This window comes from Ochotona curzoniae, unplaced genomic scaffold, assembly GCF_017591425.1.
Source record: "Ochotona curzoniae isolate NIBS_2020 unplaced genomic scaffold, NIBS_Ocur_1.0 scaffold_4505, whole genome shotgun sequence".
NCBI classification, from domain to species: domain Eukaryota; kingdom Metazoa; phylum Chordata; class Mammalia; order Lagomorpha; family Ochotonidae; genus Ochotona; species Ochotona curzoniae.
In genome coordinates this window covers 3,530,655-3,547,791 of record NW_024467118.1, presented here as the reverse complement: position 1 = coordinate 3,547,791, position 17,137 = coordinate 3,530,655, and the positions used below count along the sequence as shown (strand labels likewise).

The window sequence follows — 17,137 nt, the reverse complement described above, 5'->3', positions numbered from 1 at the left end:
ACCTGGCTGTTTATCCAAAATGACCTGGAAGGTGTTGCCTTGCGACTCGGAGCTGTTGTGTGTGGATAAGGCTGCGGTAGGGAAGCCCCAAGCCACCTGTCACCTGTCGTCTAGCCTGAGAACATTCAAGGCCATGGAGTGAGGGTGCAGTGGAAGTGTGGACATCAGTTATTTCTCCTTAAACCTTCTCACCACTGAGACTGCTGGGGTCAGGGCCATCTTCACCTCCTCACAGCTGTGCAGGGTATGGGGGCTGTGCCAGCCACACTTTCCCCTCCTCCCACTGCTGCCTGCCAGGCCCAGAAAGGCTCAGGTAGCTGCCGTGGGAGGGAGTGTTATAGGGCCCTCCCAGGACGCACTCAACCTGCCACCGTGGAAAGCAGTAAGCTGTGTCTGAGTTTCAATACCTAGGGAAACACGACACTGATGAGGCTGCCCCCGAGTGGCCCTCGAAGCAGCATTTCCCAGAGGCAAGTGGGCCCTGGCTCACTGCAGTCACTCTCCTGAGCCCCAGGCAGTGGGGTAGGCCTTGGGTCCCAGAGGTGCAGGATGGCAGCTCCTGTCCTCCAGTGTGTGGGATCCTTGGCACTCTGAATGCACAACAGGGCAGAAAACAACCATTTCTGTCCTCCAGTCAGTGCTGTAGTCCAGGCATCCGGAATGCCATCTCCATTTGCTCTCCAGGGCTGTCCTGTACCATCAGTGGGAGTGGCCGTGCTGGGAGACTTGGAGGCCTCCTCTGCCCAGAGAACTGAGAGGCAGCAGGGAGGGTGTAGAGCGATTCTGTTGGCCATCGGCCTTGCCTTTGTTCTCCAGGAGAGTAGCCATGGAGCCAGGTGACAGGAGAGGCACGGCCTAGCAGCAGTCAGGGCCTCTGCTATGCTTTGGGGGCAGAAACTGGCAGAGGATGTACAGTGCAGCCTCTCAGGGTGCCTGATGAGGACGGCTGGGCGGGAGGCTGAGAAAGTAGAGCCACTTGTGCGACCCCAGGCACAGGATCCCACGTCTGGGGCACTGTGGTCTCTCCAGGAGCATGTGTGGTGGTGGTCCCTCCCATGTAGCAGCCAGGGCAATGGGAGCGGAAGGGGACACCTTGAGCCGCCAGGTAGCTGGTGTGCTCACTATGGAGTCAGCCTCCCCAGCAGTGCTGTGGACTGCGCTGCGTTACTTATAGCCCAATTATCTCAGGTCTTGGATTCCTCATCCTTGGGGCGTGCATGTGGACAGCAGCAGGGCACATTCCAGTGTTCCATGGACATTAGCTGCAGGTACCTGGGGGCAGGAATGGGCCAGGCACAAAGGCCCCAGAGGTCCACATCAAAAGGTGGCCTGAGGCTGGACCTGTACAGTGGTGGATGGGTGGGGAGGAGCAGCCGTCCTGCGTGGGGGAGAGTGGGGTAGGCAGCCCCAGCCAGGGGGCCGTGGAATGTGGACCCCCTCCTGTTTCCCCTGTGTGCCTGTCTTTGGATACTGGTTACTGTGAGGCTGTTTTTAGCTCTCGCTTCTTTGGCTCATGAAATGTTGGCTGCTCCGCCCCATTTTAAGGGGTTATTTCAGGAACAAGCCTCAGTCTCTCCGACCCCCTGGACTCATGGGGCTTGGCTCCACATGCAGGAAATGGTGACAGAGCTAGGCTCTGGAGGCAGGGGCCCTGAGGTCACATGGTGCTCAGCCTTGAAGGGGTATCTGCTTCATGAGACAAAAGGCCTGGTCACGGGGGCTGGGGGAGACACACAAGACTATCGCAGCTGGTTCTGCAGAAACCAGCAGAGGGGGGATGCTGTTTGAGAGGACACACACACACTGTCATCTCCAGGCTCAGCTCCACTTGAGTGCCTAGAGTCTGGGAGTTCTGAGGACACTGCTCCCAGCCTTTCCTGTGCAGTCAGGGCACCCAGGGCAACACTGATGTCAGCCCATCTTGGCCATGTCACCACACTGTCGCAGGATCTGCAGCAGGGGTGGGGCAAGCCAGGGTAGGATCTCGGGTGAGAACTGAGCCTGTGCTTGCCAAAGAAAGGGAACTGGGTGGTGTGCTGGTGTACGGAGGAGACCTGTGACTAGCTTGTTGCATACCACAAGAGCTGGGGGAGGGGTGCCGCGTCCTGAAGGGGACTCGGAACACAGCTCCGTGCCCACAGGTCCAGGACTGCCCAGGAAGAGCAGGGTGAGTCCTGTCAGCTGGCAAGCACAGAGTGTGTAGCAGGGAACACGAGTTAAGGATCTGGCCTCTGGCATGGCTCCAGGCCAGGACCTGTCCAGCACCTGCCGCAGCCCGAGAGCCGGTTCAGCGGAGGCAGGAGCTGGGAAGCAGTGGGCACCCGGCTCAGACCTGTACAGCCCCTGTCTCCCCACCTCCAGGCCTGGTAGCCCTACTGCTCTGGTGAAGTGAGGGCTCCGTGGTGACAGCAGAGGAGGCCAAAGCACTGTGTGAGGGGCTGGTGCCTGAGGGGCTCCATTGTGGGAAGTCAGTTTTGCTTTTCCTGCAGTTTGGAGGATTGTGCACGTGGGCCACGCTGCTTTTCCTCAGCTCCGCACATGCCAGGAATGCTAGGAAACAAGCGATATGGCCCAGGTTGGCCTTATGATGTATGGAATGAATGTGCTAAAGAGGCATGGCTGACTGAATGCCAGACTAGGAGGCTGTGTCCAGATCTGGAAGCAGGGCTGCACCGTCAGCACCTGGGGTGGCCCGGCCCATGGGGCCTCACGGTGCGACTGGGTGCAGCAGTGGGAGGAGAACTGTAGCCCACCATACTAGATGCGTTCATCCCTCCCAGGGACCACACTCTGCCTGCCTGATGTTGAAACCACCCCGTGCTTTGTCGCTGACCATCGAGGGCAATGACAGCCCTACAGGACTCACTACAGTGAGCTGGAAGGGCAATGGGCTGGCCTGCAGCTGCACCTGTGCTTGTGGTGGCACTTGGGGACGCTTGGGTAGCCAAGTAGCTGAGTGTCCGCATCAAGGAGCAGCTTATCTGCTGGTTGTGCTGGGCCTCTCGGGCTGTGAGGGGCAGCTCCAGCTTTGGCTCACAGTGACTCGCTGGCTTGGGGTGCCTGGGATGCCGATTGTCTTTCTAGGTGTGCATTTCTCATCAGGGTAGCGAGTGTGGTGTTCCTGGGGGCTCATTCACTCTACTACTGTGACAATCTGAGGGCGGTCACTGCCTGTTTCCCAGACTGCACCAGGACCACAGGCCAAGGGCTTAGGCCGAAATGCCTTGCAGAATCAGATGCCCGTGGTGGGGGTATCGTGGGGCATGAGCCGTCTGAGTCCTGCTTGGTCTCCTCCAGACTCCAAGAGTCAGGTCCACATCTCCCTCTTATCGAGCACCAACGCTTGGTCACATCGGCAAGGACCATTTCCAGAGAAGGCCACATTCATGGTGCCTAGGACTCTGACAGTCTGTCTCATACGTCGTTCACTGTCCTTCCACCCTCAGCTTGCACCTCAGTAATGCTGGGAACCTGGCAGTGGCAGGGCTCCAGTGCCTTGCGTTCTCTCCCTACAGGTGTGGCTGTCTGTGCCCACTGAGACAACTGACCCGCCTGCCAGAGGAAGCCAGAGTGGGCACCTGCAGGCTGAAGCTGGGGTGGGATGTTGCTGTTGGCAGGGGGCTTTAGTGGGTCGTTCTGCAATCCTGCCTGTTCACTGGGGAAGGAGGGTGTTCTTTTGCTTAGTCAGGTGGGGGACTCCCCTGAGGGCATTTCCCTGGTGCTCGGCATTTGGTTCCTGAGAAGTCAGTCTGTTGGTCCTTTTCCAAGTCAGTTCCCCAGGGAGCACGTGAGCCTGGGCTCCTCTTCCAGTCTTGGCTCCTGGCCTCAGGGTCCTGGCCCACTCAAATTTTTAGGGTCCAGAGGGAAGTAGGCAGATCTGGACCTCCAGCCAGAGTCCAGGCTGGTGGGAGCAGCACGAGGGCAGTCTGTAAGACGTGAGCCTACCCTGTGGACAGACTGCTCCTGCTGCTGCAGTCGCTGTTGGTAGTCCAGACCTTACTTTCCTCTACTCTCCTGCAGGACCACGGTCGCTTTGTCAACTGTGTGCGGTTCTCTCCTGACGGGAACAGGTTTGCCACAGCCAGTGCCGATGGCCAGGTAAGGGGCAGCGGGGACTTGGTGGTGCTGGACACACAGGCCCAGGAGAGCTCCCTGCCTCCCAAGGGCGCTGGAAGCCAGTGTATAGAGCCACAGTCTGTTGACAAGTGTGCCAGCTCTTGGGGCATTTGGGAACATGAGCACATAATCCACATGTATTCTTATTTCTTGGAAGATCTACATCTATGATGGGAAGACAGGAGAGAAAGTGTGCTCTCTGGGAGACGGCAAGGCCCACGACGGAGGAATTTACGCTGTGAGTAGAGGCCCTTTCCTGTGGGGAGTGGGGTTTGCATACAACAGTCACCTTTTGAAGTTGGGCAAGGGTCTCGGTCACTGTGAGGTGACGTGGGCAACAAAGGGCAGAGCAGCAGACTGGAAGCTGGTCCTGCCCCTGCCTCAGGTGTGTCCCTGCTGGAGGGTGGGTGGGAATAAGAAGCTGTGGTCAGCTGTTGTCTGGAATCCTCTGACGCATGACATGCTGTTTGTATAGATTAGTTGGAGTCCGGATAGCACTCACTTGCTTTCTGCTTCCGGAGACAAAACCTCCAAGATTTGGGATGTCAACGTGAATTCTGTGGTCACCACATTTCCCATGGGCTCCAACGTCCTGGATCAGCAGCTGGGCTGCTTATGGCAGAAGGACCACCTCCTCAGTGTCTCCCTCTCGGGCTACATCAACTACCTGGACAAGAACAACCCCAGCAAGCCCCTGCGCGTCGTCAAGGTGAGAGTAGCTCTGCCCCAGGGCAGGCACGATCAAGATGGGCAGCCCGCAGGGAGCTGACACCGCCAAGGTGCCCAGACTCCCTGGCCCTCGCTCAGGTGGAAGTCCGTGGGTGGTACCTCCCGGGAGCAGTTAAATGCTGAGTGTTGGGCAGGGGTGGGAGCCTCCCGGAGGAAGAGGACGTGCAGCTGGCCCTGTGCATGGCTTTGTGTGTGACTTAGCTTGAGGGAGACGCAGCAGGGAAGCCTGCTGGGGCACAGGGAGCAGCCCAAGTGCCGAGGGCCTGGGCAGGCACAGTAGCTGTCTCCAACCCCTGTGCTGGCTCCCGGGGGCCAGAGGCTGCAGCGTCTCATGCTGTCTGGGGGTTCCCGCTTTCCCCATCCACCCCAGCCATGGTTGACGTCTGTGGCGACTGTAGCCAGGTGAGATAGAAGCTACACGGCAGGGCCTCCTCAGCCCTGCAGGGTCACTGCTGTCTACAGTCCAAAGGAGCAGTCACACAGCCCCGTCCTGGGCTGCTCTGCGTCCTGGCAGCTGGACCTTCCCTTACTAGCTGCTGAACTGTGGCTGTGCCACAAAGGGACAGAGCCCTGCAGCATTAGTGTGGCCAGCTGGGAACAGCCCCCCGGGTGCCCAGCCCAGCATGCTCCCTAGCAGGTGCTGCCTTAATCATCGCTCCCCGCCTTACAGCTGGACCTTGATCACAAGGAAGGGCCCCTTGCTGCTTGTATGAAACTCCTGGACTCCTGCTTTGTTTTTTAACGTGAGGCTCCCTGAACACAGGGAATGAGGAGCTCCTTTATGTAGGGGTCCCTAAAGATAGGGAGGCTGGCACCTTGGGGAGCTTTCCAAAACAACACTGCCTTGTGACGGTGCCCAGGAGAGCCGTCTCCCAGGGCTGCCCACGGTAGTGAGCACCAGGTGTTGCGGTTCTGGGTCTGTGCCCTAGGAGCACGTGCATGTCTGCTTGCACTACTGGAAATCATGTGGGACCAACCAGCTCAGCTCCGAGCTGGATGGGTGCGGCCATGTCAGCTTGGAGAATATCCTGGGCCCTTACAGTGTCGACAGTGAAGCTCACGCCGCAGTTCTCACACCACACATGAAACACTGAAGGCGTTTGGTGCTGGTCACAGGCTGCCGGGTTTCTAAGCCACTTGCAGGAGCTGGAATGGCAGTTACTGTCCTAGCCACATGTTACCTGTGGCCTGGCTGGCCCCACGGAGTTCAGACAGGGTCTCTACTACCCTTAGGGTTGCAGTGAGAGCCATGCTGCCCCATCTTGTTCAGTACCCCAGCTCACAGCAGAGACACCTGTGACATCTGAGGGTGAGAGCTGAGAGCTGGCATTGAGGGAGTTCCGAGAGAGGTGGTACTGCAGGCGGTAAGTGTGTATATAGGCCCCGGCAGGCCAGGTGGCCCTGCACTGCTAGTGACACCTGCCAGGCTGAGGTTCCGCGTGGGAGGTCACAGGACTGTGCTGCATGAAAAGCTGGTCCCTTGCTGGGGCGTGGAATGGAATGACTCACTGGCTCCTCACTGGCTCCCCAGCCCTGAAGAGAACTGCCTGTACCTCCTCCCAAGATCAGTGCTGTATTGTGGCAACAAGTGGGGCACCACACATGCTGGACAAAGCTCCGGATAGGAGTGCTGGCTGGTAACGAAGCGCTGCTGGCAGAGTGGGGCCTGGCCGCAGCCAGGGTGAGGACTGTGATCAGACCACACCCAGGCAGCAGATGGTAAAGAGGCCGCGTGCCCTCCCTGGACACAACGTGTTTTGGTAAGCTCCTAAGGCTGTTGGGCCTTTGGAGGTGCAGCCCAGGGCACATCCTCGTGTGTGACAAACAAGAGCCGCGTTTTCCTCCTGCAGTAGCTTAGGTCACTTGGGCACAGGCCATGCACCTCCTGTGCTGGGCTTTGTTTTAGCCCCGTGTAGGGTTGGGCCCCTCTAGAGAAGGGCACAGATGCTGTGGGCTCGTCAGGTGATTGGTCAGCTGGAGTCGGGGTGGGGTGCTCACTGTCCCTGGAGTGTGCTTTTGGGCACCAGTGCCACCAGGTCTCAGCTGCTGTGTGCTGAGGGGTTCCTATGTTGCCGAGCACCTAACGGAAGGCCTGTGTGTCCTGGGCTCACCCTGCCACCGCTTCTCTCCTTCACAGGGTCACAGTAAATCGATCCAGTGTCTGACAGTGCATAAAAACGGCGGCAAGTCCTACATCTACTCGGGGAGCCACGACGGGCACATTAATATCCTTTGAGTCACAGAGCTGGTTCCAGCTGCTGGCAGGAGAGGGGAATTTCTCGTTCCCACAGTGCCAGGGGCTGGGCCAGCCAGGTGGCACCAGCCACGGCTCCACGCTCTTGGGAGCTGTACTCGTCCTAGACAGGCCTCACAGCTGCAGGGCCGCCACAGCCTTGACCCCATCAGTCTGCTCGTGCAGCACGGTGTGACTCGGCTTCTCCAAAAGGATGGGTGCAGCCAGTCTGGCCCACATCACCAGCAGTGGAACTGCTGAAGCTCAGACACCCCCCAGTGAGTCCCCTTGGTTGAAAAGTGGGGAACGACACCCGGAAGATGGGGCCGTCCCGGAGGTCACAGTCCACCAGCAGCTGAAGTGGGACAGAAGCTCCAACAAGGCTCTCATGCTTCGGCAGCGGTGTCCCCTGGAGGCGCGTGTGGCCCCTTTCCAGACCCCCCCCTCCCCGTCTGAGACTTGATAAGGAGGAACAGCGTTGTGCTCTTCTCTGCATGGCCTGTGGCATTCCTCACTGCCTTGTAGAGCTGTCCTAAACCTCAGCAGCCAAGTGCTTCCCACACCACTGAGCTGGCAAGGCCATGCGTTGGTTTGGTCACCTTGCTGCATCTCTAGGCAGTCCTCTGTTCCCAGGGCCGCTGCATCTCCTGAAGGCTGCCCGGGACCACACCCCACATGCCCGCCAGACCTCCCCTGTGTTGGCAAGAATTCTGTGTTCACAGATCTAGGACAGTCTCTCCACAGAAGGAAGTCTGCCCGAGGGGAAGGCAGATAAGTGTCTGCTGCACTGAACAAAAGAAAAAAGAAGTAAATGGGAAGGGGCGGGTAAAGGTGGGGTAGGACCTGCCTGAGACTGCATCACAGCCAGGAGCAGCGAAGGCCCAGTGTCGTCTTGCTCTGGTGGTCACGCATGGGTCAGCCTTGGTGTCCTAGCTGGGCTTATGGCCCAGGTCTGTGTCAGCCTTGAGCATCTCCTGGGAGCAGTAACCTTTCTTGGAAGTAGGATTTGCCTTTGTTACTCAAGCTACAACTGAGACCAAAAAACCCGGACTCGGTATCGCCACGCTGGGTCAGCCCCAGGGCCAGTACTCGTGTTTTTCTGAACTGCCTGGATTGGGGTTCAGTCCCAGCCCTGGAGAAAGGCTTTTCCTTAACCTTGCCCCACATTACTGGGATTCAGAGACTGGGGAGAATGACTCCTTTGCTGGGAAAGGCCACACGAATCAGGTGTCCAGGATGACCGTGGATGAGTCTGGGCAGCTTGTCAGCTGCAGCATGGACGACACGGTGCGGTACACCAACCTCACGCTGCGGGACTACAGGTGAGAACAGCTGTTGGACGCACCCCGGGTGCCTGGCGCGGAGCCACAGCACCTGTGCTTCTCCTCCCTGTCCTGAGCACTGTTCTGTTGTCTTGTGCCGAGATTCATGTGGGCTGTGGTATCCAGGTGACCACACAGACGGTAACCAGGTGTGGCTCTCCGCCAGCCTGTGGAACAGGTCACAGCCCATCCTTTAGGAATTCTGTTTCCTCATCAGAAGAAGCAGATGATCTGGAGCCTGCATCGGGCCCTTGTGAAAGTCAGGTGAGGCCCCTAGGTGGCCTGCAGTGGGCACACAGGTGCCCTGATTAGAAGGCGCGCCTGTCTGGTTTTGCCCGTGTCCTTGGTTGCGGCCACAGAGATGGGAGAGTGCTGTTCTCAATGTACCTGGAGTTGTAAATGCAGTTTCCTCACACTTAGAACTCACCTGTCTCCAGAGGGGCAGCTTGCTCAGCCTCCAGGACACACTTCCTGCTCACAGGTGCTCGTGTAGAGGGGCACCTGTGACCAGGCAAACCTTGGGAGCCAGGTGTCCTCACACTGCCCTGGGGCGACCCTGCTGTCAGCACGTGCCTCGTGAACGCTTCGCTTTGGTGGGCTGCAGTGACCTGGCTGTGAGAGAAACCAAAAGGCCAACCGTGGCCTCGTTGCAGGCCTGTCTGGGAGCCTGGTTACACGGAGGTTTCCTCAACTCGGTTTCTAAGAGTGTGTGTATTTGATGGCATTAGGTAAGACGAAGATGGCATATGATTTCACCAGTAGACGTTGATTCTGTGTATGGCTTCAACCTTGCAAGAAGGATGGCCATAACTTGGCAGGAGGCTTTGCGCAGCACACGTGGGGAAGAAGCCACAAGAGGGTGGAATGGTGGTGTGGCGGGCACTCCTCACAGAAGCTGTCCTCTGCACTTCCCCTGGCACCCACTTGCTCCGCCCAGGCACCTGTTGTGTTCTGACCTCTGCCCTGGGTGATGAGTCATTCCTATACCAAGTCCATATTTTAGTAAATTGTTCTTGAGTATAGAGTACTTCCTCCTAAGACCTGAGTGGTTGTGGCTTTGCAGTAAGTGCACTGTGGGTACCTGCTCACAGAACTAAGTACTAAGGTAAGGTTTTATCTTTCTCTCACACAGTGGCCAAGGAGTTGTGAAACTGGATGTCCAACCAAAGTGTGTAGCTGTTGGCCCTGGGGGATATGCTGTGGTCGTGTGCATTGGGCAGGTATGGATCCCGCGAAAGCTGGGCTAGAAAGAACAGAGGAGAAAGGGATCAGAGCTTGCAACCATGGCCGTCTATATCCAGAGTGTACGGTTCCCACTTGACAGTGGCTCTCAGCGGTGGTTCGGTTTGGCTTGATTTTGCTTTATTGGTTTGGTTTAAGTTTACTTGTTTTATTTGAAGGAAGTTATCTCTTCCAGATCTAAGCAAGATGGAAATTAGAAGCCAAAAACTCCATCCAGGTCTCCCACATGGGTGCTGGACTTAAGTACTTGAAACATTCTCTGCTACCTTTCCTGACACTTAGCAGGGAGCTGGATTGGAAGTGGAACAGCTAGGCTGGAACCTGCCTTCACACTGAAGGCCAGTGCCATAGGCAGCCGCCCAGCTACTGTGCCACTGTGCTGGCCCCTCATCAGTGTTTAGGGTGGGCACTTGTTTGTGGTGTGCCAAGGTTCTCCCTGATTCCTGCTAGGTGGGCAGTGCATATCCCTGTTCTGCAGACGAGGACATAGAGGTACCTGGAGTCTGGCTAATGGGTCAGCACTGAGGTGTCCCTGGCATCTGACCACACTGAGCATCTGCAGGGGGTTCCACTGAGCCGCGATTCCACTCCTATTCAGATCCCAGGCCTGCCACCCTTTGGCCATGTGACTCCTCACCCCCGCCAAGTTCTGCCTTCCTCGTCCCTAACACTCAGGAGCCCGTTGGGCCCCTCACGCCATCTTCAGTTCTTCTTAAAAACAAGGAAGGTCGGGCTAGGGGCTCTGGTGGCACTCATTGTCCAGGCCACCAGACAGTAAGTAAGCTGGCCCAGCCTGCGGGGTGGGTCTGCTCTAACTCCACAGCTGGGGCTCATGCCCGCTGGGAGTCTCCCACACACTGTTCCTGTCAGAATTTCTGGGATAAAGGACCCTTGCCTGGGATGCCCGGTGACCCACTTTGAACAGACTTCTCGGTAGCAGAGGCCGTCTGCCTGCAGACGTGGGCCTCCCAGCGTGTAGATCAGGGAAGGCAGGTGGTGGCTGAGCCCCCACTGGCGGAGCGTCCAAGCCTGCCACAGAGAGCTGCCCTTCAGGCCCAGCCTGCCCCTCTGCGCTCTCAGAACGGGACTGCTCTGGCCAGACTGGATTGCTGAGTGTCCTAGATAATGAGAATTCCCTGCCAAGTCATTATCACCACAGCCTGGATGACCAGTAGGGCACAAAAACCCCAAGGGGTAGGCGCCCCAGTGGGGCGGGGGGCAGTGTGGGCCAAGGTGTGCAGTGGGGAGCTCCTGGCTTCTGCTGGCAGGGCCAGCCCTTCCCCCTCGCTGCTCGGCAACCTGGTGTCTTCTCAGGTAAAGTCATAGTCACCAGCCTGTCACTGTTCAAGAATCACCGAGGAGGTTGCAGCTCCACCCAGTGCCCGACAGGGACCCTCAGCAGGGGGGAAGGTCCCAGGACCTCTAGGACTCTTGACGGGCATGGTTTTGCTGCAGTGCGAGCTCTTTCCCATTTCCATCCATACAGTGAGGCCGCTGACCTCTCTGTAGGCCCGGAGCACTTGGAGCAAGATCCGTGCCACTAGTGGACACAGATGTACTTTGTGTACAGTCACTGAGCCCTGTTTGCCCCGAGCCTGGAGTCCCAATCTCATGAACTCCATCTGGGAAACAGGCCAAGATGATTTGTGAACTCGCCCTCCAACACTGGGTGGCTGGGGTCAGCTCTGCCTCAGGTCCTGGACTCCTGCGCTGGGCTGGTGTTGCGATGGTAGAGCAGGGGAATCCACACTGCGTGCCCAGGTTAGGAGGTGGAGAGCAGCCCGCTTCCTGCTGCAAGGCCGCCAGGCCACTCCTCCATCCTCGGACTGGTCTTGCTCAGGCGGGAGAGCAAAGAGCTTCTGTGGACTCAGGAGTTGCATTGGTGCTGCTGAACTGCCAGTACTAGGAGCAGGTGCTCAGCACCGAGTCCCCAGTGTGTTCTCAGTCCCATAGGCACTCAGTCCCAGTGCCAAACGAGGCTACCCAGGAGCCCTGGCTGCTGCTTGCAGTGAGGAGCATGTCACAGCACTTCCACAGCTGCACTAGAGCTGTGTTGCATCCCAGCCTTCTGTCCTCTTGGGGAGCACTGAGTTCATCTGAGTCCATTTTATGTACTGTGTCTGGACAGCCATAGAACCTCAGGAGACTCTTCTAGAACTCGGGTCTGGTGATGACCACAGACCTTTTGTTGAGACACTGAGCAGGAGGGCCTGTAACTGACCCACTTGGCTGATGAGGGAAGCAGCAGCTGCTGCCCACAGCCGCATGCCACAGGACCTCCAGGGCTGTGCCCTGACCAGCTGCCCATGTCCTGCAGGTGGTGCTCCTGAAGGACCAGAAGAAGTGCTTCAGCCTCAACAACCTTGACTACGAGCCCGAGGTCGTGGCAGTGCACCCCAGCGGTGATTCAGTGGCTGTTGGGGGCGCGGTAAGGCCCTTTCCTTTCCCTCATGCCCTCCTTCCTCCTATCCAAGCCTTCAGAGTGTGACAGTAAGGCCTAGGGCTGCGAGGAAATGGCTCTCAAGCCTACTGGCCAGGGTGTGAGCCTTTTGTGGTGGCCTGTCGGCCTGGCCCCCTGACCCCCACAAGGACCCCAGCTCTTTAGTGAGACCACTGCAGCAGGGCAGGCAGTGGTACTAGAGATGGAGACCTGTGGCCTCCAACTGGAGCCCCTGGGATGGGCAAAGGGGGAGTGAGCCGGCGGGGAGGGGGTGGGTGTGCTGCAGCTGTTGCGTGAGCAGCTGCTGCTGGGTGCTGAGAGCGGCCTGGTCTGTAATGTCATAGCCAAGGTGTCCCCTGCCTTGGGGAAGCCTGAGCTCCCCGGGTACTACAAGAGAAGCACGTCGGGCGAGGCCAGCATCCCAAGGTGCTGGGTGCCTGGTGGGGCACTGCTGAGAAACTCGTTGACCTGGTTTTTCTGTCATTCTGGCTTCCATCTGTCCACCAAGTAACTCACACCCTTTAGTAGCCAGAGCTTGTGGGTTAGGAGTGGCACCGTCAAAAGGTCCTGATACGGACACCCCGTATTTTCCTCTTAGCCCTAGGAGGGCAGTCCAGTAAGTGGCCTGCCCTTAACTCCTAAGGGAAGCAGGTACCTGCCAGCCTGTTCACCCCGAGCTGGCCAGACTCCAGGTCCAGCTAGCCGGCACAGAGCCAGCTGTGCACCCACGAGAACCTGTCTTCGCTTGGTGCCAGGCTCAGGAAACATTAGTGCAAACAGTAGCATGAACTCTGACAGGCTCCCCTCAGCACACCCTCCAGATTGTCCCAGCTCTAGCCTCAAAAGCTGTGCCCGGGGCCTGCTGCCTCAGGCTGTGGGTCCACTAGGCAGTGTCATCCTGCAGTGCTTCCACTGGGGTCAGGCCACACCCCTGGCACTGCTGCCACCAACTGCTGGTATGTTTGGCCCTTTGGGATTCTGTGCAGTTGCTGTGGCCAGTTGCAGCTGCTTTTGTACTTTGGGGTTCCAGAGCAGTGGCTGGCATTTATGAGCTCTAAGATCCGCTGGTAACAGCCATGAGCCCTTCTGGAGCAGCATCCAAACATAGCCTAATGACACAAGCTTGTCAGGAGGAGCTGTCGGGCCAGGAGAGCTGTGGGGGCTTGCAGTGCCTTCTGTGCTAGAGAAAGGAGCTGCCCACTCCTGGGGCTGGGGCACGCCAGAGCAGGTAAAGGAGAGGCACCTTTCTGCTGACTCTCCAGCCTTCTCCCCCGCTAAAACCTGAGGTGTCATCATGAGTGCATGTATGAGAGTGGCTCTTCCCTGCCCACCTGCAGGACGGCAATGTCCGTGTGTACAGCATCCTGGGCACCACGCTGAAGGACGAGGGCAAGCTCCTGGAGGCCAAGGGCCCTGTGACGGATGTGGCCTATTCCCACGATGGCGCCTTCCTTGCTGTGTGTGATGCCAGCAAGGTCGTCACGGTGTTTAGCGTGGCCGATGGCTACTCGGTAAGTGTTCGGCTGCCCCTTCATCCTGTATGGGCCAGGCAGGTGCCAGTGGGAGGCAGCACAGCTGCAGGGTCCTGGGCTGTGCCTTTCTGCCTGTTCTCTTGTCCTCTCGAACAGTGGGTATCCTGGGATGCTCACCAGGAGTCGGTGAGCTCGTAAGGGAAGTGTAGAGTTGGCGCCTGGTGAGCAGGGACCCACATCGCTGTCACAAGAAGGGGTGAGGAGTGGACAGACGGTGACTCTGGCCTAAGTTCTGACCTCCCTGCTGCTTTCATCCTGCAACCAGGAGAACAATGTTTTCTATGGGCACCACGCAAAAATCGTCTGCCTGGCCTGGTCACCAGACAATGAGCACTTTGCCTCTGGGGGCATGGACATGATGGTTTACGTCTGGACCCTGAGTGACCCCGAGACCAGAGTCAAGATCCAAGGTGAGTCCAGGACTCTGAGTGCTGGCTGTCCCCAGGGCGTCTAGGACAGTGACAAGCATAGGGGGTGTCAATTCTCATGCCAGCAGAGGAACCACAGGCTCATCATTGTCAGTACACAAAACAGGTGCCATGGAAAGGGTCGCCTACCTGGCATCTCAGCCTGTGGCTGACTGGCTTTCCTCCCTGGCACAGGGGCATCCAAGAGGACAGTGTGGAACCTCGTGTGGGTGTTGAGTTTGCTAGTCGCCATATTGTAAAAAGCACCAGGTGAAATTATTAAAGTCCCTTTTGAATAGTGGAGCTCCCATCTGCTGGTTCAGTTCCCACATGCTTTGTGGCTGAACCAGGCTGCAGACTGGTCCCACACATGGCTGGCAGGGGCCTCCTAGCATCTGTGCTGGAGGGAAGCCGCAGTCAGCAGAGCCAGGAATCGAACCCAGGTACTTCAGTGTGGGCCATAGCTGTTGCAGCTACTCCTGCAGCGATATTGTTACCATTTCCTCATGGGGCAGAGGGTGAAGGTCCCCAGTCAGTTGCAGCTGTTGGAGCTTTTCCAGTTTTGGATTTTCAAAGCAGGGATCCCCAGCCTGTGAAGTTGAGGCACTTAGTCCCCAGTGTTTGAGATAAGAAACCCTTGGCCAGTAGCCCGTTCCCCACATGTCCTGTGGCTGTGGCTCTGGGTGAGCATTCAGACTCTCTACTGCTGCTGCTCCTCTTGATCTGGCTGCCTTTTGTGTGAGATGTAAATGGGACCGTTTCCTATTTAAAAGCAGTTCTGAGTCCATCACTCTGGCAGTTCCCAAGTTTCAGGAGAGGGTGGGCACCTGGTGCTGGGAGGAGCAGAGATGCAGATCTCATGAGCTGTTCTGATAAGGGAGATACCTAGTGCAGTGAGATCTGGCAGGTTCATGAATGCAGCAGATTAGCACCAAGATGGAACACGTGCTGGGCTGGAGGTGGGGTACAGGTCTGCTAGATTAGGGGGTTGGGGAGTACCTGACCCATGGTTGGCCATGGTCCACCCAGGTGCACTTGGGTGAGTTCTCACCTGGGGATGCAGCACTAAATTCTGCCTTGTAGTCAGGGTTGGCATTGGTGACACCCCAATGCTGTGGCTCTCAGCATGCTGGGCTTCTTGGCATAAGGCTAGACACACAGACAGCCGGCCCTCCCTGGAGCTAAGGGCCCCTCCCTGGACTTCACGGAAATAGTGGCTACACAAAAAGCTACAGGTGCACAGGCCTGGCCCTGGTTATGATGGAGTCTCTAGGCTACAGGCACCGTCTGGGGCAGAGCCCTGGCCAGCACCTTGCTCGGTGCCACCCTTTGGTGTTAATACCACAAGTAGACCATGCTTCGTCTGCCACTGGGGAGATGACACTAGAGGTTGTCAGGAGTGGAGAGAGATGTCCGGCACCTGGTAGGCAGAGGCCGAGAGGCAGGGAAGTCTGTCTGCTTAAACACTGCCCTTCTCCCAGATGCACACCGACTACACCATGTGAGCAGCCTGGCCTGGCTGGACGAGCACACCCTGGTCACGACCTCGCATGACGCCTCTGTCAAGGAGTGGACAATCACCTACTGAGGAGCCCGGCCTCTGCCCGACCGAATCAGGGACTAGCGTTTCACTGCAGCCCGTCAGATTTCTCTAACTGTCTCTGTAACAGTCCCCGCCCCGCCCCAGCGTGGGGAGCCCCTCCGTGAGTACCCCGTGTCTGCAGGGAGCTCGTGTCTGTACACATCCTTCTGAAAGCTTTAGACAGTGACTGTTTGCACATGGAAAATAAAGCAAGCACTTGAACAAAGTGTGGAGCGTAACTAAACCCACAGCCCAACCAGACCTTGAGGATGTGGAACATTCCAGAGGCACAGCCTCAGAAGCACAGCCAGAGACCCCAGGCCCCCTGCCTTCCGCTGTGGCACTCGCTACCCATAGGGAGGTTGTACAGATGAGCGAGCCGTGGCTCCCACCTGCTAGCTGCAGCACAGTGCTGTTCTGGTGAGAAGGGAGCACTGTCGAGCCCGTGTCCGGCTCTTCCCTGGCGTGTGCATGTCACAGCAGGCAGATGCCCCCAGGAAGCCGCCTCCAGACCCCTGGGGACGAACGCATCACCCTGGATGAAGTTTCATTGTCCGGTTTTGTGCTTGGTTTTAATAATGGAGTTGTGGGAATTTTTTTTTTTCCTTTTTTTAATGTAACTTAGCTGTTGCCCGTCGGTGTTTACAAGCTGGTGTACTGGCGGCACGGGCCCCAGCATTCAGAGCCCCTGTTAGCCGGACTGAGGTATCCTGGCAACCACTCATCATGCTTTGGTGTTTTCCTGTCTTTCTCTCTGCTTTGGCCCCCAACAGCAAAGATTAATTTAAGGGCAAAGATAATGTCGCTGTAACCTAATCTGTTACCGTTTTACCTTTCTTTTTCAGTGCAGAAATTAAAGTAAGTATAAAGCACGGTGGTTGGGCATTTCTTTGCGTGTGTCGGGATCACTGGTAAATGTTGGCTGAGTACAATCCCTCTCCCTTGCACTTGTGAAAACACTTTGAGCGCTTTAAGAGATTAGACTGAGAAATAATTAAATATCTTTTCTCTTCATTGTGGATCACTGACTTTGTGTGATGTGGGCCAGTGGGGGCAGGGGATTTTCGTGGGGCCCTCTTAGTTTTAAGCATCTCCTTCAGGGGAGATGGGCAGAACCCCAGGCTTGCTGCATTCCCTCATGTCCCGCCATGACACTGGCTGGGCTACATCCCTCTCCTCTGGAGTCTGAGCTTCGCTTGGCAGCAGAACCCGTTGGACCAGGTGACATCCCGAACACCCCTACCCCTGCCTTGGACTCCTGGTCGTCTGTGGGGTTTCTAATGCTGCTGACTTCAAGAGAGGATTCACATACAGTCAGATGTTGAACTACATTCCCAGCCAGCCGAGTAAATTACCAGGTGAATTCAAGCATTGCTGTGGGGCGGGAAACAGAAGGCCCAAGTCAGCAATCCCATGAAGACATCTCTGTCCCAAGGGTTTACCATTCAGTTAGGAAGAGGAAACGAAATGTCAGTCTCTAATATCTGAAGCTAGGGCTACCCCAAAACAAATTCTAGAAACACATTCGGGCCCC

At 57.2% G+C, this 17,137-nt stretch overlaps 1 protein-coding gene across 2 annotated transcripts in view; it reads left to right on the top strand.

Annotated features, from left to right (window-relative positions):
• Positions 1–16,617, top strand: part of WDR1 (WD repeat domain 1) — a 33,778-nt gene extending 17,161 nt beyond the window's left edge. For both annotated transcript variants that reach the window (XM_040966328.1, XM_040966329.1), the window contains 10 exons: positions 4,021–4,098; positions 4,274–4,354; positions 4,592–4,825; positions 6,983–7,070; positions 8,244–8,400; positions 9,533–9,620; positions 11,960–12,070; positions 13,420–13,593; positions 13,880–14,024; positions 15,503–16,617. In XM_040966328.1, coding sequence (XP_040822262.1) covers positions 4,021–4,098; positions 4,274–4,354; positions 4,592–4,825; positions 6,983–7,070; positions 8,244–8,400; positions 9,533–9,620; positions 11,960–12,070; positions 13,420–13,593; positions 13,880–14,024; positions 15,503–15,609 — 1,263 coding nt within the window. In that variant the 3' untranslated portion in view covers positions 15,610–16,617. The remainder of the gene's footprint in view (positions 1–4,020; positions 4,099–4,273; positions 4,355–4,591; positions 4,826–6,982; positions 7,071–8,243; positions 8,401–9,532; positions 9,621–11,959; positions 12,071–13,419; positions 13,594–13,879; positions 14,025–15,502) is intronic.
• The last annotated feature ends 520 nt before the right edge of the window (positions 16,618–17,137 follow it).